Consider the following 24,420-nt stretch of genomic DNA (forward strand, 5'->3'; position numbering starts at 1 on the left):
GTTTTGTGGCCAGTTTGAATCAAAGTGCCTTTTATTTCTAGGCTGTATGTGGCGAATGTGGAATTCTTTTCTCTGAGTGAAATAAAACATGAAGTGAACTTGAGACTTCAGATAGCCCCTATTTAGCAATGAATTGTGCAAATTTGATCCCATGAACCTGTTGTTTGTTTGATCACATGCAGATGATGCTGCCAAGAATGATTCTGCGGGCACGGTTAGGTCAATCTCCCATCGTCTCTGTAAAACGAACTGCATGGCTCTGTATTACAGCTCACTAATTGTCTTCCTGGCTTTTGGAGAATGAGTCCGATTTATTTTTTTATAGTATATTGCTCAAGTAACTGAAGTGAGAAATATGTATCAGGCTTAACCATTATCAGGTCCTTTGCAGTGCAGAGTAAGTGAGAGCTCACGAAGAAGTGACAGACTTTGGAGTCTTAACTTGGCTTCATGCCTAAGTGTAATTTTAACTTTTTGTGACCTGAAACCCTGGCAGTTTTGTCTCCATAGACCCTTTCTAAGTTGCTTCTGCTTTAACAGAGCAGTTTTCGCTTGGTGTGCTGGCAGGGCAGCGTGTGACCCGCTGCAAGTAGTGGTTTGGGAGCCCAAAGCCTGGTGTGGCAGCCAAAGTTGGTCCCTTTTTTTGCTCCCAGTTTCAGTGGGGATCCTTGGCACCCTGTCAGCCCTCATTCAAGGAACAGTCTTGCTGCTGGGTTCTGTCTCAGACTCCTTTCCCCCCCGAGAACAAACACTTTGGCCATATCCAGTTCCAAGTCAGGGTATTCGTGCTTTATGCCAAATTTATTTTGGCTTCAGCCCAGCTCTGCGCTGGCAGGGGTAACGCTAAGCTATCTCTGAAGGTTGGAAGTGTGGTTGGAGCAACCTGAGCGTTTCTTTAAACCACCCCTGTCTGTGTTGCGAACAGGACTGCTTTTACGGGGGGGTGCCCTGTCCCTGGGCCACTCGAGGTTTCTGTGGGCTGTGCTTTGAAATTCAAACAGCAGCTCTGAAATTATTGTGGGATTTTCATCAAAGTGCCAACTTTTGTGACCCTGACATATCTCGATTTATTTTTTTTTTATTACTATTATTTTCTAAGCTTTTAAAAGACGTTTAGAAGACTTACTAATAAAAGTGCTGCTTCAAACTAGTGGCTTTTATTGAAACGTCTGCTCACTTCTTTCCCCTGATACAACGTTTTTTTCACATGTGCTCAGCATTTTGGTATCTGAGGATTAGATTACGCGTTACGGCTGAACTGATCTAACTCACTGTCATCAAAGGGGAGAAACCTGGCCCTTCCTTCCCCCCCACCTACAGCTGCACAGTCCCTCTTCTTCCCTTGTGCAAGCCCCTGGCTCTGGCACTTGTCATCTCCTTGGCCAGGATGGGTTTCAGTCCTGGCAGGAACCTGCTGCTTTTCAGCTGTGTTGGGGTGGTGGCAGGCTGGTTCCTTCAGAACTTGTGGAGCAATGCTCTTACCTTTGCATCCTGAATGTAACATCTGAAATGTCCTTTTTTTGTTTTTAATTATTTAGCCCTCAATCCAGTAAGTTTTTCTGAGCCCATCTGAAAACGCATTGGTGGTTTGCTACAGGTTTCCCCTAACCTTCTTAAAATGGAGAAGAGAGGTGTTCCCGCCTTCAGTATGGATGGGATGTGCACGCGGGAGGTGATTCTTCCCTGCATGTGGTGTTCTGCATTGGTTCAAGTCCTTCATGCTGCTGAGAGATAACGTTTCATCTGTTCTAGCTCTTTGAGGGTAACCCAGCAGGAACACACAGCCAGGCGGAGAGGGAAGGAGGGATGATTCTCTACGGTAGCAGCAAGGTCTTAATTCAGCCTAAAATGTTGTGAAACCATACCCTTAGGCATACCCTGCTTCAGTTTCTGAAACACCATAGATAGGATCTGTCCAATCACTTTTGGAGACTTTAAACACCCTCTGGTTAATAACTGACTTGCCCTGCTGTGCGGCAGCGCCCATGTGAAAGGCAGTGCCAGCTTTCACTCACCATTGTTTTGTTTTGTGAAGCTTTGATTATTTTTTTCACCTTACTTTTCAGATGAAAAGGTACTGCTTGGCTTATTCCCTGTCTGCCTGCTTCAAACTCCCTATTAAAAGAACAAGCTTTCGGATTCAAGAACGTTTTATAAACTTGAATTAGAAACCAGCTCCATATTGGGGTTTGGTTTCTGGGACTGTAATGCCCTAAGCCGGGTCAGCAAAACCAGAAATGGTTTGTCCAACTATCCTGTGTCTTTGTTCAGCAAAGTGTGAGTGATCTGTTTCTGTAGATATGTAGATAAAATAAAAATGAGCACTGGGAATTAAAACTTCCCCATGCTGCCCTGCTCTGTGAAAGCCATCCATCCTCCTCCGTAAGCCACCAACATGATGGACGGGCTCTCCATTTTAGCTTTGTTTGGAGGTCTCTTCCTGTCCTTTGCATTCTCCGCTTGCTGATAGGTTTCTGTTGACATTTATAGACAGGATTTTATTTCTTCTCAGGTTATCTTGCCTGTTATCAGAGGAGATGCAAGCAGGGGAGCCAAGGCTATTGAGGAATCTCTCTTTCTGTTCCTTCCTTTGAAAGGAAAAAGGTACTGGTTTCTCCCCTAGGAATGCTCACAAGGGTTTTTCAGGCAGGTGTGCTCCCTTCCAGGGCCGACCAGAGAAGAGGGGCCACATAGATGTTGTATTGTAGGAACCAGTGAGAAACTAAAGGGACTGGGCTTGTTGAGCCCGGAGAAGAAGAGGCTGAGAAGGGATGGGGTAACACTGCCTTTCACTGTGTAAAGGAGCTTGCAGAGAACATGGACCCAGACTCTTCTCAGACATGCACAGTACAAGGAAGAGAGGCAACAGGCACTAGTTGCAACGTATAAAATTCTCATGGGAAATAAGATACTACTGTCCATCAGAGTTGGGGATGGATTACTAGAGAGGTTTTCAAACCTCAGTTGGCTGAGGCTCTAGGCAACCTGATCGAACTTTGAAGTTAACCCTGCTACGAGCAGGGAAGTCTGGCTAGAGACCTCCAGGTGTTCCTTCTAGCCAGTTTTGGGTTTGGGTTTTTTTTTTCTGTCACCGCCAGGGCATCTTTCTACTTCAGTTGTGTTTTAAGAACTTCATTTCCGTGTATCAGCTTCTGCTTTCGGTTGTCACTTTCTGTGACTCCAATGACAAATGAAGGACCTGTGCTAAAGGACTTAGTCCCAATAGTAAATGTAATAATTATAGAAGATGAGACCTCACCAAATCATCTGATCTGAAGTTAATTCAATTATGCATCAGTCCTGCCTGACAGGTGTGTGTCTAAACCAGTCTTTCATTATCTTTCTGGCAACTTCTTCCGACACTGTCCCCATGTTGGAAACTTTTCCTGATGACAAAGCTGAATATCCCATGTAGTCAAAGCCTATTGCTCTTGGATCATGTGGAAGTGGAGAATAATTCATTTCTTTCCTCTTTGTAGCTGTATACATGAAGACCTCTATCACTGCTTTGTGGTATTCTCTCTAGGCCAAACATCTCCCTATTGGTCGTATTTTCTTGATTTGTGACAGCTCTTGTTGACCTTTTCTGAACATCGTCCACTAGCTGCATCACGAGCACCTGTGTCTTGCTCCCTATAGTAATGGAAAATATTAAAATTCAGAGCAAGCGCAGGAAGCAGCTCTTAGCCCACGCTGCAGACAAGGGCAAAGGAAAATCGTTGCCAAGCTTTCATGATCTCTAAGGCTTAAGCAGAAAGGGGAGGGGAGAAGCTCAATGGTTAACTGGGAGAAGAAGGGCCTTCCGCCTTGGCTTCTAGAGCAGCCAGCAAAACCCCTGAAGTATGGGCTTAAATACGTGAAGAGTATCTGGCAAATAAATAGTGATTCAGCCTGCTTTCAAATCCTCCTGGCTAAAGCAGCATTTTGGACACCCAGCTTGATTTTTCTATCGTTAGAAGTAATTTCTATTAAGTTTGTTTAACTATTTATGGAGCGGATCAAGCTCTGTCTTAAAATACCTTATGGTATTTGTCCTGCTGCAAAGCTTCTCCAGAACTGTCCTTAAAAATAGTTGCCCAAAATGGCACGTGGGATTTCCATACGGTGTCTTAACAAAGTCTTGTACAATGATGCCCGCACTCCCTTATCTCTTCAGTAAATATACCTCAGATGGCACTTTCCTTCTACTTACTGCGTTGAGGAAATAGAATGAATCAAAGGTTTGCTTTTAGTTTAGATGCAATTTTAATTACATAGTCTATTCTTATTGCAACTTGTTGACACATTCGGAAAGCAGATGGGTGGAAAAAAGGACGAGAAAGCAGTGGCAGTGCAAGCTGCTGACAGTGTAGACTCCATGTGTCAAGGCTGAGCGAGCAGACATCAGGCTATGGGCAAGCTGCCTGTTGTACTCAGCGCACGTCAGGTTGAAGTAGAGCTTCTCGTGGTCGACGCCTCCAGAGCATGTAGGGAACCTTGGAGCACCATGGAGGAACCTGAATTCTGTTCCCTCCCTCCATTATTATCCATAAGGAAGGCTTAATGCTGTAAAGAAGCACGGAGGCATTCAATTTACCAACCCCTCAACCCCTGTTTTGTTCTTAGTGTCTCCCACATCATCCTCACAGGAAAGCTTAGGAAGTGTGGCTTAGATGAATGGACAGTGAGGTGGATTGAGAACTGGCTTACAGATAGAGCTCAGAGGGTTGTGGTTAGTGGCGCAGAGTCTAGTTGGAGGTTAGTAACAAGTGGTGTCCCTCAGGGGTCAGTACTGGGCCCAGTTTTGTTCAACATATTCATCAATGATCTGGATGAAGGGATAGAGTGTACCATCAGCAAGTTTGCTGATGACACAAAACTGGGAGGAGTGGCTGACACGCCAGAAGGCTGTGCTGCCTTACAGCGTGACCTCGCCAGGCTGGAGAGTTGGGCAGAAAGAAACCTTATGAAGTTCAACAAGGGTAAGTGTAGGGTACTGCACCTGGGGAGGAATAACCCCATGCACCAGTACAGGTTGGGGGCTGACCTCCTGGAGAGCAGCTCTGTGGAGAGGGACCTGGGAGTCCTGGTGGACAACAGGATGACCATGAGCCAGCAATGTGCCCTGGCGGCCAAGAAGGCGAATGGCATCCTGGGGTGCATCAAGAAGAGTGTGGCCAGCAGGTCGAGGGAGGTCATCCTCCCCCTCTACTCTGCCCTGGTGAGACCGCATCTGGAGTACTGTGTCCAGTTCTGGGCTCCCCAGTTCAAGAAAGACAGGGAACTGCTGGAGAGGGTCCAGCAAAGGGCAACAAAGATGATTAGGGGACTGGAGCACCTTTCTTATGAGGAAAGGCTGAGGGACTTGGGTCTCTTTAGTCTAGAGAAAAGAAGATTGAGGGGGGATCTTATTAATACTCACAAATACTTAATGGGAGGATGCCAGGGGGATGGGAGTAGTCTTTTTTCAGTGGCGCCCAGTGATAGGACGAGGGGTAATGGGCATAAACTTGAACATAGGAAGTTCCATCTTAACATGAGAAGGAACTTCTTTACTTTGAGGGTAGTGGAGCACTGGAACAGGCTGCCCAGAGAGGTGGTGGAGTCTCCCACTCTGGAGACATTCAAAACCCGCCTGGACGCTGTCCTGTGTAACGTGCTGTAGGTGACCCTGCTCTGGCAGGAGGGTTGGACTAGATGATCTCCAGAGGTCCCTTCCAACCCTAACAATTCTGTGAATTCTGTGAATTCTGTGTTGCTGCAGCTCTTCATGGAGACCTTGACCATTGAGGCTTCTAGTTAGACCACTCAAATTATTCAAGAACGGCTGGAGGAAGCCTTGTTATTTCTTAGAAGGGGTCTGAGTACTCGCGTTTATCTGATCGTTGCTTGTAGTCCTCTCTTTCTTGCCTGTTTTCCTTGTATTTTCTACTTGCACTTTGTTGGGTCCTCGTCAGGACTAAACGCCATGGAAACCTTTGAGTACTGCTTGATCGAGTTTTGGGATAAACGTGATTACTCGAGTAATTTAATCAAAGTGGTACCAAAATGTATACTCGGTTCAACATTTAATACTTTTTACAGCAATTTGGATCTGTTAACGTTACTTCTGCTAGATCGGTAATGGCAATACCATCTATACCATGTCCTGCTGGAGTTATTCGATGAAGAGTTAGTATATAACCCAGCTCTGCTTGCCACTCCGTGTTTAAACCTTTCCACTTGCTAGCCAGGGGGAGATTTGACTTGTCAGAAATTCTATTTTATTTGTACAGGAAGTATAGCCCAGGTGGAATAGTGCCCAGATCTTCATTCTGGTGTGTGATTTGCATATAGGTAACTGTAGTATCCATAAGGAATTTCATAAAGACCTCATTATTTAGTACCTGTGTAAATTATAGAGGATGGCGATTAATTTTTGTATGGCAGGTTAAGGAAAATATAGGGTTGATACTGATTTTTTTTTTTTTTTTTTTTAAATAAATAGATGTGTATTCCCCCAAAACTGCTTATGGGAACACCTCCGTGACTTAGTTACCCATGCAGTCCTTCAGCTGGCTATTCCAGTTCCTATCCACAAACTTGATTATGCTGCTGGTACCCTCTCATTTATCCTAGCAAACCAGTTTGTGGGGCTGCGTATGAACTGGGTCACATAATTGGGTTAATAATAATGGGCGGGGGGGGGGCACTGTTTGATTTTAGGGTTGTTATTAACTTGGATCTGTTCTATGGCCCAGTTGATGACACAGGTAGTGCAGGTTGAAACCACTCCTCCGTAGAAACTTCATTCTACAGAAACGTGTGGGTAGCAGTGGTCTGAGATTAATTTTGATAGAAATAAATATTGCTCCCACCTAAGATGTATGCTGAAAACCTTAATTAGAGACTGAGCATGCCCTCCAATTAAGTTATCCACTGATCATGGAGACTTTTTCTGAAGGAGCATCTTGTTGGGGTATACTGGGTTGAAGCTAGATTGGCGGGCCGCGTCTCTTTAATTTTTGATCTTTCTGTGCCACTTTTCAAGTTTTTTTTAAGATGATGGCTGGATATCTTCATTCTGGTTATTAGTAAGATGATATTTGAACTTGATTGGATTTTTTTTTTGCGCTGAGCTTTGTTTTATTCAGTCATGTGAAAACAGATGTCAATGAAAGCATATGCTTGTTTTGCTGTTACCTACTTGGTGCTTTGTAGTCCAGATGAGCGAGGGACAGAAGGTTTGTGAAGCCACTGAGCTCAGAAGGGCTATTAGCTATTATTAGGAGGGCTGTATGCTAGTAGTGGTGGTGCAGCCTTCCTTAGCGTCTGCAGAATACGGGTAGAGCACCTTCTGTCTTGATGTGGTGGGTGCTGCTCTGGCTATGGAAGGATGTCATGAGGTAAAATCAAACGTGGGGGATGGAGAATCAGAGAATCATAGAATGATTTAGGTTGGAAGGGACCTTGAAGATCATCCAGTCCCACCCCCCTGCCCTGGGCAGGGACACCTCCCACCAGCCCAGGTTGCTCCAAGCCCCGTCCAACCTGGCCTTGAACACCTCCAGGGATGGGGCAGCCACAGCTTCTCGGGGCAACCTGCCCCAGGGGCTCACCACCCTCAAAGTGAAAAACTTCTTCCTAATACCTAATCTGAATGTCCCCTCTTCCAGCCTGAAGCCATTCCCCCTCATCATATTACTACACGCCCTTGTAAAAAGTCCCTCCCCAGCATTCCTGTAGGCACCGTTTAGGTACTGGAAAGCTGTTATAAGGTCTTCCCAGAGCTTTCTCTTCTCTAGGCTGAAAAACCCAAACTCTCTCAGCCTGTCTTCATAGGAGGGGTGCTCCAGCCCTCTGATTGTCTTCGTGGCCTCCTCTGGGCCCGCTCCAACAGGTCCATGTTTTTCCCATGTTGGGGGCTCCAGAGTACTCCATGGTGGGGTCTCATGAGAGCGGAATAGAGAGGCAGAATCCCCTCCCTCGCCCTGCTGGCCAGACTTCTGATGCAGCCCAGGATACAGTTGGCCTTCTGGGCTGCAATCGTGCATTGCCAGCTCATGTTGAGCTTCTCATCAATCAGCACCCCCAGGTCCTTCTCAGGGCTGCTCTCCATCCATTCTATGCCGAGCCTGGAGTTGTGCTTAGGCTTGCCTGTCTTGGGCAAGAATCCTGTCTTGGGAAACTTCTAGGCCAAATGCCTTCTGGCTCTGGCTGATCTGGTGCTGATATGTTAAAGAAGCCATGATGTACATGTGCTTGCCGTGGCCGTTATTGCCCTAGAGTATGATGAGATGAGGACGTCTACAGAAATTGTCTTGGTGGCAGTGAAGGAAGTTCTCTGAAATTAAAGGATGGTGACTTCTTGCAAAGAATGTGTATCGTGGAGGAGTTCAGTGTTTTGAAGCAGAGGCCACTAGAAGTTAATTCGCAGTGAGTCAAGGGGAATTCTGTTAATCACTCCAAAATACAGAGAGACAAAAAGACAGAGGTCAAAGCAGAGAGAGCCTCTGACCTGCGGTGTCTGTGGGAGGAGGGCTGCAGTCCCACCACCGCTGGCTCTGCCTCCCTGGGCTGCGCAAACCCTACGCATGTATTTTGAGCAAGACACAGTGGAGCAGCTAAGGAAAGTGTCCCATTGCTTAAACACAGGTTACTCGGGAGCAGTTAGCAATGCCGGAAGTCTGAGGTTCGGTAGGTGCTGAGGGGGAAAAGCAGCCTGAGAACTGCTCCAAAAGCTTCACTTGGGTAGCCTGCTTGCTGCCAACTTAACTAGGTTTTGACCTGAAAAAGTAATTTGTATCTGTCTTCAGCATCCTGAGAGGTTATAGGTATGTTCAGAACGGCAGGTTTTGGTGCTGCATAATGGAAGAAATGAGAGTGAAATGGGTCAGTGTGTTGGTTGAGGTCCGGAGTTGTGCAGAACGCGTTTTTAGAGGGATTCCTCAGCACTCAAGAGCGCAGCTGGATTGGTGGAGATTGCCATGGAGCTTAGAACAGTAGCGGGCAATAAACATACACCAAGAAAAAGATATGCATTACAATAGATTTCACATTTCTGGCCTGTGTATTTCAGAGCCTTTTGGATTTGTCTGTAGAGTCTCTTAATTTTGGAAGTGGGGTGTATTTTTTAAGTGAGTCTCCTAGTCGTCACCTTTTGCTGTACTTTGATTTACCTCTTCAGTTGCGCCATCCTTCTTTCTTCTGAACTAAACTGGAAGATGTGGTCTGGGATCACAGTTAGTGCCCCCCAGGTGCTAGTAACTATTCAGTCCACAGGACAAGGCTAAGTAATACAAGGTACCTATCCCCATGTGAAAAAAAAAAAAGTTTAAAAATCTCATACTGGAAAAATAGTGTCCTGAGACTGCTTGAAACTGGTTCTTTCATTCTTCAGATCTGCTCTTATTGTGCTGCACTGTATGCTATTTTCAGAATAGCTTTTGATTACTATTATTTTATTTTTTTAAATTTAGGTCCAAATGAAGGTCATGCTAAATAAATGGATAAGGAATTTGGTCGTCTTCTAATAAAACAAAAGGATTTCCTTTGAACTTAAGTTTTCACATAATTTTAGTGTAATAATTTTTTCCCATATGGAATCAATGTCATGTGTTCAGTGTATGTAGAATTTCATCATCGGAAAGTAATCTGAGAAATACTCATTTTCTGTTTATTGTGAGCATCTCTGGTTCATTTATATTTTTTCTTTTTTTGTCTTTACTCTCAGTTCTATGCGTTTGCAGTGCCTGACCACATTTTAAATATGCCATGGGTCCCTTCCTGCATCTATGTTAAAGGTCCATGATCTCTGAGTTTCTCTGGCATTACTTAACTCACCTTTGTCTTGTTTTCTCTTCCTGCTTCTACTCAGTGCAGATCAGTAAACACCCTTTAAAAAGGTTGTTCGTTCTCAATATTGTGTGATCTTTATTAAAAAAAAAAAAAAAGTCCTACAAATCTTTGTGAATCTTGTGTTATATGATCGACCTGTCCACTACCAACTGAGCTCTGCAGAGCTCTGTGTAATTCCTCAGTCGTCTTCTCCTCATCCCACGTAAGCTTTCGTGCTTTCCAGTGTGTTTGCTCAGATCCTAATTTGTGTGTTGATATCGCCTGAACTTGTATGAAAATTCCAGCTTGAATACTGAAGTGGATTTGATGCATTTGCTATGAATTAATTCGTATTCCATCTTCAGCTCCTCAAAGAACTGGAAATTCATTCTTCCACGTTCTTCAGTTTTTCACGTATCAATAGTGGGCTTTCTGACAACGTTTGCATTTGCACGATCTAAATTTCGGAGACATCCAAAGTTAAAACTTACTGGTTAAAAGAATTAACTGGGTGTACTGTGTGTGAGTGCATTGTGGTATGGGAGGGGAAGGTTGTGGCCAAGGATGGCTGTGATGGTTTTGTTATAAAATATACATTGAGTCATGTGAATTGGTATTTTAGATTAAAATTGTGGTGTTGTGGTGTTTGAATAAAACCTGAATTCAGATCAGCTGTTCTTTTAAAATGTGTATATTCTCTTGAAATCAGTAGTTTGCAAGATTTTTGGTATTGAGGAGTGTGGTAGCATTTTATCTTCCCTGCTGCTCCTTTGCTTGGGCAGGGTGTCTTGCATGCGGCCGGCCCCTTCTGGGGTCATACTTCTTGTGGAGCCTGGCAAAGGTGGTCAGCTCATAGTCAGCACTGGAAAAAGAGCTTGATGTCTACAGCACCTGCATGGAGGAGCCCAGCTGAGGAAGCTTGAGCTGTCTTGTTGGGGAGATCCTAACCAACCTTCACTACGAATATGCTGTGCGGGAATTGCAAGAAATGCACAAATTTGTATGTTAGTTCATGTTCCGTCCCCTTCTTCTTCCCAACGGGTCTTGTTTGGGGCAGTGGTGGTGCTGGAGTGTGGTGTGTAGGATCTGTAGTTCTTAGTGGATGGACTCGTACAGCTTTTCTAAGCTGTCGAGAATCAGGCTCTATCCCCCATGCACTCCTGTGCTCTGCTCGTTAGGTGTGCCTCCCCTAATTAGGTTATCTTGCCCATAGCTGGGTACAACTTGTTTAGGTGGGACACGTTCTCAAACATGAGCCTTCTGCAAAGAGCTGATACTGGGCCAGTTGGCATGGCGTGGAGGAGTTGGACAGCTATCTTAAGTACACTGCAATGACACTCACCAAAGAGTGACAACGGAGTGGTGATGATGAAGTCCTCGAGTGAGGTCAGACCTGACACCCCTCGAATATGGCCAGACCCGACACTCTCTATCAGATGTGTCCAGAGCTGGAGAGTAACAAAACCAGCTCCTGAACCATCAAATTGGGGTGAATAACGTTCTGAATTTAGGTTAAATTTAATCTTATGTTTTATTTATGCCTATTTATGTGAAGATTAGGATCAGATAAGGTAAAAGTTACTGCCTTTTTCCCCTTCAGTTCATGTGTTCACTTGTATTGATTGTGATTGCCCTGTCTGCAGCCAGAAAATCTGCTGCCAGCCATTTGGTCGGGGGTTTAAGGAGGCGTTGTTTTTATTTTCTTTCTTTTCTTTCTCTTTTGGCCTTTTTAATTAGACTAGCTTTTGGGCACACAGACTTCAGGTTTGAATGGAGGAGGCGGATAGAAAGCTGAGCTTTCAGTAACCAGGCTTCACCCGGGAATAACTGGGAAAGTGCTTAGCCACATCATTCAAGCTGAACAAAACCGTGGGTCAGTATTTCAAGGCAGTAACCTTGGCCTTGGAAGATTAACCAAAGAAAGTGTTTCCACTGGCTTTAAAGTGCTCAAGCATCGATGTGGATGAGTAACAAGTGATTCTTACTCAGGGGTTCTGGCTGTCCCACGCTTTTCCGTGCCCTGGTTTCCATACCATAACTCTTTTGGAGGTGGGCTGGCTCCTTGTAGAGGTTCTGCTCTCTTTCCTCATGCAGTGTGTTCCCAGAAATGTGCGATACTGGTTCACTGGAGCCCGCCTTTGCATGGAGCTTTCTGTCATCCAGCAGGTTTTGTGTTGGCTTTGTGCTATGATGTGAAACCAAGAGTTTCCAAAGCAGAGCGGAGACAGTGTTGCATGGTGGGCTTTATGATTTGGTCTTCACCGATACAACAGGTTGCGTCTCCAGCCGTAGCACAGGTTATGGACAATCCAGGTAATCTTAGTGACAGTTGAGAGCTGACTAGCAATTCAGAGACAGCAATTTAGCTGTCAACAAGAGTTGTCATCAGCACTGCTCATTTTTCAGATAAAAAAATTCTTTCTAGTGGCTGTACCTATTATTTGAGCCTTTCAGATAAAAGGTAACATCAAGACAAAGCTAAATTTCACTGCAACTCAAACTGATGGATAGCAGCTATTTTTACTGACGGATAAATACGATCCTCTTCAGAAAACCCTGTTGCTTTACCTTAATAGATGTGGAAAGTATTTAAGGAACCTCAGTTTAGAATCTACAGGGCCTTGTTGCAACCCTTTAACATCATGAGATGGGCTTCTTCTGGAAGACTTCTCTTTCCATAAGGCCTTGTGTTTAGAGAAGTAATTTCTTGATCATAATTTTCTTACCTCATTAAATACCATTTAAGGGATTGTTTTTAATAGTAGCTGGACGCTAGCCCCCTGCATTCCGCAGGGAGCTCTGACATCACTTTTGGCTGAGTCATTTAACTGCTCAGTGTCTCTGTGAAATGGCTTTTGCCCATTACATTGCAAGGGTTTTCTGAAAGTATCTTAATATTTTCTAAAGGTATTCTTGCCTATCAGCTGAAAGTTGAAAAGCTCACCTCTGAATGAAAATGCGAATTACTAAATATGATGAGATTTGAAGCCTGTGTACGTGATAAGCCTGGTCTTTCCCCCTGCCATTTAATAGATAAATGGCAAAACTCTGCAGCTGACTTTATTTTTTTCATCCGTGTCCTCCCTTGTTTTGCACCCCGGCACTGCTCCCCACCCCTCCAGCATGGTGTGTCAAGGAATAGAATAGATATAATCGTACACTGCTGACCTGATGGTGCTAGAGAGCTTTTTGAGCCTTCCCTTTGTAGGTAGAACCAACCTGGTTTGTAGTTGTGCTTTAACGTTGTTGTGCTCTTTACAGGGCTGTAAATGTAGCTTGTCTTGACTTCTCCGGGATAGGAAGGACCGGATCATGTTCTGACTCTGGCAGAAGATGGCCCGTCAAGCTTGTATTCTAGGAAGGCTTACCATCTTTATTCATTCAAGGAAGTAGGATTTTTATCTTGATTACCGCATTCTGCGGTGAGGTGCATCCTAAATAATAGAGAACTGGATTCGTTAACAAATCTCTGGGGCAGGTGGAACAGACCGTTCCTGTTAACAAGGTATTTCCCGTGCTGCAGCCTTCCAGAGCCTTCTGGTTTTGTTTTTTCTCTTTATGAGTCAATGGGTAGTGTCATTTTATATAATTAAGTTTAGACTGTGGTTTGCTGTTGTTTTGAAGCCCAGTTAACGTGCACTAGCTGTCAAATGGTAGGAGTTGCTGGTCTGGTCTAAAAATGGCCATGCCAGATCAATATTGTTAAAAGGGGAATTTTACAGTGTTACTTTCTGCTTATAGCCTGGTGGATCAGGCAATGCGTGTTAGCGCCCATGTTCTGCTGGATCTCCCAAATTCTTGCAGGCCTTCTCAGCTGTCTTTTTTGGACTCCTTTTGATCTTTGGGTCACTGTGTCCTTTTGTTTGTGCTCTCTGTTAATATGAGAGAAATGCTGGGAGGGCTGGAGCCCCTCTGCTGGGAGGACAGGCTGGGAGAGTTGGGGGGGTTCAGCCTGGAGAAGAGAAGGCGAAAAAGGGGAGACCTCAGAGCCCCTTCCAGTGCCTAAAGGGGCTCCAGGAGAGCTGGGGACTCGTGATCAGGGAGGGGAGCGATAGGGTGAGGGGGAACGGCTTCAAACTGGAAAAGGGGAGATTAGGTATTAGGAAGAAGTTTTTCACTTTGAGGGTGGTGAGCCCCTGGGGCAGGTTGCCCCGAGAAGCTGTGGCTGCCCCATCCCTGGAGGTGTTCAAGGCCAGGTTGGACGGGGCTTGGAGCAACCTGGGCTGGAGGGAGGTGTCCCTGCTTATTGCAGGAGATTCAACTAGGTGACCTTTAAAGGTCCCTTCCAACCCAAACTATTCTAAGATTCTATGTTTTCTCTCTTCTCTCCCCCCAACCCCCCACTTTGAATGCTTGCCACATCTAAGTCCTTGGGCTGAGCTTTGTCTCTTTTACAGTTGCAAGTACAAGTCCTTTATTCAGAAACATGGAATAGCTTCTGAGCCAAAGCTACAGCCAGGCCTGCCAAAAGTCCTGCACTCTTTGATTAGCATCATCTGGTGTTGCTCCGTAGGGGCCAAACCGGCCTTGGATGAAACTGCTTGATCTGCTGGGAGCTGGAGAGAGAGGGAGGCCCCTGTTCAGCAGTCCCTTGCTGGGACGCATGCGATGGTGTGGTGGACTGCACCATTACCTTGTGCATGATTCAGTGTGATACTACAAAGACTACGGGACCTGAGCACATCCAACCCCCACTTTAGGAAGTTTGTCATCTGTGAGGTGAAGTGGTTTTATTTTCTGTTACATGCATTGGTCCTGTAGTGCAGTGTTTGGGCTTCTACTGTGTTCCAACTCATTTTGCCACCTTGCAGAAGAAGTGGAAGCTGTTATGAGAATGCAAAAGTTGGGGTATTGCTAGCTTCGTGTCCTGGTGTCCCTAGGTAAGTGGGGTTTAGGGATATTTTTTTATTCCTTGATACATTCTGGGCAAATGTCCAGGCCCTTGAAGTTCTGCCAGGAAGATGCTGTAATACGCTAAGCACGCTGTTCCCTGGTCCTATTCCTGTCCTGCAGCTGGTGTTGTGACTGTACCTAGACAGTTGTTCCATGCCAGGACCGTGTCTCCCCTATTGCCACCACCCTGGATCTATAGCATAGGTTGCTGTAGCCACTGAGCAGCTATTTTTTGTTGGCTGGTAGTGGAAATAAAAAGCTGAGTTGCAACGTTAATGGTTGATCTGATTCTGAAGCATGGTTGAATGAAGAAAAACAAAGCTACCTCCTTGCTCTCACCCAAGCATCTGATGTTTATGCAACTTCATATGGTTTGGCATAAATCCTATAAAACTGGGCTACAGCTGAGATGTTGCAGCACCCCAAGATGGTTCTTGGGCCAACAGGCTTTTCACCAGGCATTTAGCTTCAAAGACTGTAGGAGCACAGGGGCTTGCTCAGCCTTCGCTTTGCTGGGGGCAAAGGCGTGCTTTCAGTGCTGACTCTGGGCTAATGTGCACCAAAGGCACATCCACTGGCAGAGCCAAGTCCACTGGAAGATGGTAGAGCAGTCAATGGAGGGTGGTTCTACTTCTGCTGCGATAACGGCTTACTTTGGCCATGTTTATTTTTGTCCTGTCCCTGCAGACACCAGTCCCTGCCTGGGGCTGCTCTGTCCAGGACATCGTTGAAACAACTCCTGCTTCTCCCTGCACCATATTCATCTGTTCAGCCTCTGTTTAATGTACTTTCCCCTCCACTGACATCATGCTCTGCCGCTGCCAAAGACCCGGGGCTGGCTGAGCAACAGCAGCCCGCACGGTGCAGTGCGTGGAAACGGCCCTGCCTCCAGCCAGAACGCGGTCCAGCAGCAGCTCTGGGCTCCGGAGCTGGCTCCCCCCTCAACATCCCCTTCCCCAAGCACTGCACAAGCAAAGTTTGTACATCTGTTTCTGCTGGACTTTGGATTCAATAAATCTTATTAAAATTATTTTGTTTGGTTCATTTCAGTGTGTTGACACAAGTTCTTGTCCCTCTGCAGCTAGTGTTTGCACACTACATGCCCTGGCATGGGCAGCTGTGGGAAGCTCGGAATGCTGTCCAGAAGAGTGGGAAGAGGAATGCCACAGGCAAAATTCTGGAAAAGAACAGGGAAAGGAGAAAAATGAAAAGTGTTTCAAAATACAGAGAGAGAAAGTAGGTACAGTTAAAATTGGGGAAAGATGCAGACACTGCAAAGACTGTAGAGAAGTCACTGGGGTCTGTCCTGAAGAATGAGCCTCCAAAGTCCCACATTTTTGGGGATGTAAGAGAGACAAATCCACTATTTACCAGTCTTACTTCAGGTTCTTTGTGAGGAACTTCCATCTTGTCTTCCTACGGCCAAATACATCCTTCACTGGCATCGCTTACTTCTTGAGATGTTTCAGGTTTCCATGATCACAGGTCAGGTTATTGCTGAATTTGTTGTGAGCGGGGCCCTGCCTTTCACAGCAGCTTTCACCAGGTACTAGTTCCCTTGAATGTATGGGCTGAGCTGCAGTGGAACAAGTTTGTCCCCTAGAATGTGCATGGGCAGGACGTCCACATGTCAATGGTAAAGTCCATCTGTCTGCCATCTTTTTAAGCCTGGCAAGTGGCAGAGCAGGAAGAGTCTCAGGTGTCAGGCTGTAACTTACTGGAACAACCATCTTTTCCATGATCCCCATGAATGTTGCCTTCCCGGTTCTCCTGTGCCCAATGGCGAGTCTAGCGTGTTTGAACCGTGATGCACGGGTGGATCTCATCAGTTTCCATTCTTCTCTACACTCGGGGCAGAAGGAGCAGCAGCCCAGCAAAGACCTACTGCTCTTGGTAATATCCATCAGGGCATCCTGCGCTGCATTGTCTCTGGTCTAGAGCACAAGTCTTACAAGGAGCAGCTGAGGGACCTGGGGGTGTTCAGCCTGGAGAAGAGGAGGCTGAGGGGAGACCTTCTCGCTCTCTACAGCTCCCTGACAGGAGGGTGCAGCGAGGGGGGGTCGGGCTCTGCTCCCAAGGAACAGGCGATAGGACAAGAGGAAACGGCCTCAAGTTGTGCCAGGGGAGGTTTAGGATGGATATTAGGGAAAAATTCTTCACGGAAGGGGTTGTTGAGCACTGGCACAGGCTGCCCAGGGCAGTGGTGGAGTCGCCATCCCTGGAGGGATTTAACAGATGGGCAGACGTGGTGCTGAGGGGGTTAGTGGTGGGTTTGGCAGTGTTAGGTTGATGGTTGGACTCTATGATCTTAAAGGTCCCTTCCAACCTAGATGATTCTATGTTGTATATGGCCTGATGTTACATGCTTTCAAAGTTGAGCAGCATGTCCAGGTCCTTGTGTGATGTAGCCATGATGCCAGTTTTACCCAGTGCCTACTAGAAGAGCTTCTGTGCCCGTTGCTGACACTCTAGAAACGGAAAGCTAAAATGCCCTGTTACTTCCACGGTGCAAAGGTGCACATGGTGTTCCAGCCCAACAGTACCACTTCCCAGTGGCTGCTTTGGGAGGCAGAGCCTGATCGGAGCTCTGGACCTTAGGCCCATTACAGGATCTGCCCAAAAAGTCAAGAGTAAAGCAGGGCTGACGTTGAATGGGCAGGGTGGGACTGAGCAGGGATGGATGTTGGAGTGTTAGGCGTACTAGTAGCACACTTTGTCTAACACCAATGCTCAGTTAAGAGCGAGCATTTATGAGTTGATCCTGTAACTGTGTCCTAAAGTAACTCAGGTCTTTTCTGCCACGTGCTCTGGCGTTGCATAATTCTGGCCTGTTTATCAAGCAGCAGCAATGGAACTTGCTGTTCATTTTTTTTCACCGTGTGTTCGGATCAAGATATTCTGCCAAGAAGATCAGGCTATCTGCTTTTTCTTGCTAGCAGGCCAAACAGAACTCCAGTTTGGTGCTGAACATGTAAAAAGGTCCTCCCAAGCCCATGCTTTCTGTTTTTCGTTCTTCGCATTCTCTGATTGATTGTACGGTCTGAATCTGTCTGGCTGTTAATACATACGATACATAAAGTTTTGGGTTTGGGGGTTGAAGTGTCCGATTCAAAGGGACGTTTTTTAACCTCTTTTTGTTCACTAGCTGCTGAGGTCCCACCTGCGCTTGTATATTTGCATTTTCAAAGTGCCCTTGTCTTCAAAATGAGCTGTAGTGAAGACAGGAGCCTTAGGAGGCAGGATGGTTAGGTTCTGCTTCAACCACTGCCATGGGCCAGGTGGCCACATCCTTTCTGTTCTCCACATGTCTCCCCTCTTTAAAACAATTTTGTGCTTTTGAAGAGAGGATGGGAAGGAAAAGGAGGGAATGAGAGAACTGTGCTAACTGCAACCTCCAGCCACTCTAATTCACTAGTTTTCAGTCTATAGAGTATGGTCCTTCGGGGGTCCGTGATCTACTTTTCATAAAAAAAAAAAAAGCACATTCTCCAATCTTGTTCGGATTTCTGAATTTTTGTAAGGAATCTGCCTTTGCATTTGAGAATTTTTAGTCTTGGTCAGCTGCACAGAGGTGTGAAGTGTCCATTGCTCTAGACCTCGGCTATCACTGAGAGACTGACATGGGATGTTATTTAAAGCCCACAGCCTCGTTGGAATGAGTTAACCAGTCACAAACGGTTCATGTGTGGGTACTCCAAGGGTTTTCTGAGAAGCAGCTGCCTGCACCTCGCTAGCCCAGGCTGGAGGATTGCGAGCCGCTAAGGGTGGTGAGGCAAAAAGTGCTGGAGAGGAGCTGTGCGAGTGGGCTGAGGCTGAGTGCGCCGGCACTGAGACGGCAGATGGGAATCCGTGCAGAGAGGGCACGGTCACGGGAGCGATGATGCCTTTTGGAGTGGTTACAATAGCTTCATGGAAACATCAGTTCAGTGGTAAAAAGGATAATAAAGGGGAAAATGCTAGGATTAACTCAGAGGGGGCAGGGGAACGGTGCAGAGAGCAACCACAGCCTGCTTCCCTTCTCCATGGTGCACCTTCACCTCCATTCTCGAAAGCAACACTGTCAATCCAGAAAAGGTGTGGATGATGATGGTCAGAAATGCAGGGAATAGCTACGTAAGCCAGGAGTTATCTATCTGGAAAAGGGATGATTGTGGGGATTTTATAGAGGTCTGTACAATGATGTATGTTCTGGAGAGGCTGAATGCATAGTTTGCTGCCTTCTCCACTGCAAGAACTACAGACTGTCCAAAACGGATGGTAGGAGGCACATTTTCACGCAGCTTGCAGTTATGCTGTGAAACTCTTTGTCGCGGGATACAGTGGATGGTGTGTGTGAATATTTATGTGCGCTTAAAGGAGGATTGGACAATGTAATGGAAAGAAAATCCTTTGAGGAGTACTCAGTGAGCACAACCTCCATCTGGCTCAGTAGGTCTGTGCTGCGGGTGGTTGGAAAGTGGTAACGTTTATGCGTGTCCTACACTTATGCCATCTCATAAGCATCCACTTCTTGAACAGGATACTTATCTGGATTGACCCCATATCCTGTATGGCCATTCTTTTTAAGGACATGCAGATAACTTCTCATCTCTGCCTTCTGGGTCACCGCAGAAGCTGAAGTACTCGAGCACTAGTGGTAGGAAGGTTAAACTGTCTGGTGAATTTGCAGATCTAAGTGTGAGGAAGACGTATGGGAAGTCTGATTCAGCCCTTATTAAAACAGCATTAGATTTTGTAAAGGAAGAGGCTATTGAGTGACCGGAGGTGTGAGCAGTGTCACAGGAGTCAAAGAAAAGGTTGTAATATCATAGACCTATTACTAGGTGGCGATAGTAAATTGTTAATGATGCAGAGAAGTCCCAAGTTTTCAGCAAGTGTTTTTGTATTCGGAAAGAAGTTGGAGGATGTATTTGCAAAATACATGTGATAAGTTACTCCCCACTCTGCTGGTAATCCAAGATAACATCAAATGCATTCAATAGGGATACGCTATTTAAATCAATCGGCCCAGATAACTTTGACCTAGAAGTATCAGAAGTGCTGATTGTTATTTTTAATTTAGATTATTAGGAAATTTCAGAAGACTGGCTGAAGTTGGCCAGAGCTGGAATGACCTGTATGCCATTGCCCTCATGTTTATTCTGGGCAGAGTTTTAGAAATACTGATACATTATTTGAGTAATAAATAACTAAAGGTTAGGCATATAATTAATGCCACTCGGCTGATGTTTATGGTGGGTACAGTAAGTTCTCTCACACAGATCTGGCTTGTTTTTTTAAGATGTCCATGGTGATTTGATAAGGCTGACAGTCTAGATTTAAAACACTTAGTGTTGTGTCAGGTCCAGATTTAGCACTACACAACATTTGAGTTGAAAAAGTCAACTCTGTATCTCATTAGCAAAGTGCTGGGTGAGCGAGATTTCCTTGACTGATGGTATTAGTGGTTTTCTGTGGAGAATCAAGCTTTTTCCAGATGCTGTTGTAATACATACCAAATTTGACACTGCCCTCAAAGCCTTTATTCGGTCACTTCTCATTGGAGTTCATAGAATCATAGAAAAAAATAGAATGGTTTAGGTTGGAAGGGACCTTGAAGATCTTCTAGTTCCAACCCCCCTGCCCAGGGCAGGGACACCTCCCACCAGCCCAGGTTGCTCCAGGCCCCGTCCAACCTGGCCTTGAACACCTCCAGGGATGGGGCAGCCACAGCTTCTCTGGGCAACCTGGACCAATGTCCCACCACCCTCACAGCAAAGAATTTCTTCCTAATATCTAATCTAAATCTCCCCTCTTCCAGTTTGAAGCTGTTACACATCGTCCTATCACGACATGCCCTTGTAAAAAGTGCCTCTCCAGCTTTCTTGTAGGCCTCCTTCAGATACTGGGAGGCTGCTAGAAAGTCTCCCTGGAGCCTTCTCTTCTCCAGGGTGAACAACCCCAACTCTCTCTGCCTGTCTTCATAGGAGAGGTTCTCCAGCCCTCTGATAGTCTTTGTGGCTTCCTCTGGACCCACTCCAACAGGTCCATGTTCTTCTTGTGTTGGGGGCTCCAGAGCTGGATGCAATATTCCAGGTGTGGTCTCATGAGAGTGGAATAGAGGGGCAGAGTCGCTTCCCTCCCCCTGCTGGCCACACTTCTTTTGATGCAGCCCAGGATACAGTTGGCTTTCTGGGCTGCGATCACACATTGCCAGCTCATGCTGAGCTTCTCATCTACCAGCACCCCCAAGTCCCTCTCCTCAGGGCTGCTCTCCAGCCATTCTCCCCCCAGCCTGGATTTGTGCATGGGATTGCCCCGACCCACGTGCAGGACCTTGCACTTGGCCTTGTTGAACTTCATGAGGTTCGCACAGACCCACCTCTCCAGCCTGTCCAGGTCCCTCTGGATGGCATCCCGTCCCTCCAGCGTGTTGACCACTCCACACAGCTTGGTGTCGTCAGCAAATTGAGGGTGCCCTCAATCCCAACATCCATGTCACCAACAAAGATGTTAAATAGTACTGATCCCACTATGGACCACTGGGAAACATCGTTTGTCACTGCTTGCCACTTGGACATCAAGCCATTGACCACAACTCTTTAAGCGCGACCATCCAGCCAATTCCTTATGCACTGGGTGATCCATCAGTCATATCCATGTCTCTCCAATTTAGAGATCAGGATGTTGTGCGGGACAGTGTCAAATGCTTTGCACAAGTCCAGGTAGGTCATCTACCTGAACTCATCTCATCAATGAGTTCATCACCACCTTTGGTGATACAGCAAGTACCAATACTATGAAGCACAAGTCTTACAGGAGCAGGAGGAAGGTTTTTCCATACAATCAGTTGTGATCTGTAGGTAATGAAACCTTTTTTTTTTCTTCTTATGCTACAGAACCTGTAGTGTCTGCATTGGCACAAGTATTTTGTGAAATTGCCCTCATGGTTGAGCACGCAGTTGCGTTTCTCACAGTCACCCTTCCTGGTGCATGGTGTGTAAGCATCTGACAACTTCGATGTATCTGACGACAAGTTCTTATTAAATGCTTTGTAATGCCAGGAATGTTTTGTATGCAGAAGAGCTAGTAGTCTGTATTTGGGTTGTGTTATTAAGTAGCTTAGGACATAAATTGATTAGAGTTATCATCTGAAGTTACCAACAGCTTCATTGGAGAAGTTCTGAACTGACACACATGTTTTGGGGAGCCTAAGATAATAGATCAGCGGTGGCAGCCTTTCACAGGCCAGCAGCAGAGAAAAAATAAAAGGGATAGTGGAAAGGAGCCACAGTGTTAAAAACTCAATATTTCAATGATATTTTTACTGGATGAAGTTTTAGCAGTGGAAGTTTGACAACAGACTCTAGAGCCCCTATCGCTCCCTCCTTTGTTTTTGGCAACCCGATTTGGCGTCGTTCTCGAGCGTGCGGAGGGTGGTGTCTGTGCTGTTGTCCCTGTCTTTCACGAAGATATTAAACAGGACTGGTGCTACTGTCAACAGCTTGTTTGGAGCTGGTCCGAGGGAAGACGGAGCTGACTCTTGGGACATCTCAGTCTGTTCCTGTGGGTGTGTGGAACTTAACAGAGGAAATTATTCACCATTTCTAGACTAGGATTTGCTAGACGTCTTTCACACCTTTCACTCCCAGTCTTTGCCCTGAGGTCCAAAATCTCAGACCATGGCATGTTTCAGTCTCGCTCCATTCCCTGACTTTCCTGTTGGCATTCATGTGGTGTGGTGCAACAAACGGAGGGCCTTGGCATGCACCGAGTGTTTCATGCTTTTCTGAGAAACCCTGAGCGTGTGGGTGCCGCTGATCATAAGATACCTGAGTGCATGTAGCTGAGCACCATTTGACGGGATTGAATTTCTAGTGCCCTCATGACGTTGTTGTTTTTGTAGGAATGGTGGCTCACAGAAGCGCTCCAGCCCACCTTCACAGGGCTCCTCTCTGTGGTTTGCAGTGTGCTTGGTCTTTTTTTTGCCTTATTGCAGAAGGTTGCGCTTTCTGCTTTTTTAACCCCTCTCCTCTCCTGGTCATTGCATTTCTTCTGTAGTCCTTTTGCCAAAACCGTTGCTCCACATTTAACAGATCTGCGCTGCCTTTAGGTTGTATAGGGTCAGTAGATGGTCAAAGCACCTTCTTTTGCTTCCACTTCAGTTGGCACAGTCTGCCCAAGGGTCCAACCATCCTAAATACAGGTACTTGTTATGGATGTTGGGTCTGTCTCAGGCTTTTTGCTAAGAAGTACATCTCTCTGTGAGATGTGGGTTTGATTGTGTAATTCACAGGAAGGCTCCAAAGAGCTGGAGAGGACCCTGATTCTTCTCAAAGTCTTATTATAAGACAGAGTGTGTCGTGCTTTCTTTAAACTGTCTGATAAGAGGACTGTTCCCCATGACTGCCTACCTGCCGTGGCTGGTTTCCTAAGAGAGGCAGGGATAAGCCGTCTTGAGCAGTAGTGGCACCTGAAGTCAGTAGACACAGGTTAGTAGATTCAGGTGGCATTCACCGAATCACCCTGTGGCCACCACCATGGGAGCACTGTACTCTCTTCTGGAAGAGGGAGATGAGAGTCCTGAAAAGAGAAGACGGTGTGTTGCCTGAAGAACACTTCAGCTTTTAAAGGATGGATTAGTCTCTCTTCTTTGCAGTAGTTACCAGTTGTACCTGGCATTTCTACGTGTAAAAAATTTGCAAAAGAATTTACAACAGAATTGGGGTAGAACAGAACAAAATCAGGAACTCGGAATGATGGAATTACTGTGAGATGTAGAAAAGAGCAGGTAGGCTTTAACCCTAGGCACAGCGCTACTGGCAGAAGAAAGAAAAGATATTAATGTTAGAATTGACCACTTGGAAAATTGCCCATTGACATTTAAGGGTTGTGTTTTAAGCTGTGCGCAGCATGGGAAATGTTGTTGCCCAAGGGGAACGCAGAAATCCTTATAAACTGTTAGAAGGGAAATGTAAATGTGAGAGTGCAAAAATTGCCCCAAGCCATTCGGTTACGGCTGTGAGCAGCACGTACAGACAAAGCTGCCATTGGATGAGAATTATTTTATTAAATGGTTTTGCTGAAAGATTGGTTTAGTGGGAAACACAAATGTTTTACAAAGAGGAGCTTGTTTCACTGCAGGCAAAATAAAACAGAAACAGCGGTTTAATGTTTTTTTAAAACAAAAAAACCCCATCATAGTCAAAATGACTTTTGGCAATCTGTTCTTTTTATTATTTCTCATAAGGGACAAACAAGGTTGAAACCCAAATGATGAGTTATGATTGATGATTGTTAATTTCATTTCAGTTACTGGTATGTGAAAATTAATATTGGGAGGAATCAGAAGTGGGAATCAAAATTTCAAATTTCCTACTGGCAAGTTGTGTCCCGAGAGCTGTAGCTGCCGTGTCGTTCCGCTAAACTGGCATCGTTGCTGACCTGTTCTTCTGTCTTGTCTTTTGCAGGATGGGATAAACATTCTTATGGGTACCACGGCGACGATGGGCACTCCTTCTGCTCTTCGGGGACAGGACAGCCCTACGGCCCTACGTTCACCACTGGAGACGTGATCGGCTGCTGCGTTAACCTTATCAACAATACCTGCTTTTACACAAAAAACGGCCACAGTTTAGGTAAGTAAAGAAGCCCTGCTCTGGCTGCTGCCGTTTACTCTAATATTTTGTGTGTGTCCTAACTCTTGTCCCACGTTTGTGGGTAAGATTTAAGAAACGGGAGAGAAAAAGAGCA

General features: G+C 45.8%; 1 protein-coding gene across 1 annotated transcript in view; it reads left to right on the plus strand.

Annotated features, from left to right (window-relative positions):
- Nucleotides 1-24,420, plus strand: part of RANBP10 (RAN binding protein 10) — an 85,370-nt gene that overhangs the window by 26,028 nt on the left and 34,922 nt on the right. Inside the window, exon 4 of the mRNA XM_009894485.1 lies at nt 24,138-24,305. Within this exon, the coding sequence (XP_009892787.1) occupies nt 24,138-24,305 (168 nt within the window). The remainder of the gene's footprint in view (nt 1-24,137; nt 24,306-24,420) is intronic.

This window comes from Charadrius vociferus, unplaced genomic scaffold (assembly GCF_000708025.1).
Source record: "Charadrius vociferus isolate BGI_N301 unplaced genomic scaffold, ASM70802v2 scaffold621, whole genome shotgun sequence".
Taxonomy (NCBI): domain Eukaryota; kingdom Metazoa; phylum Chordata; class Aves; order Charadriiformes; family Charadriidae; genus Charadrius; species Charadrius vociferus.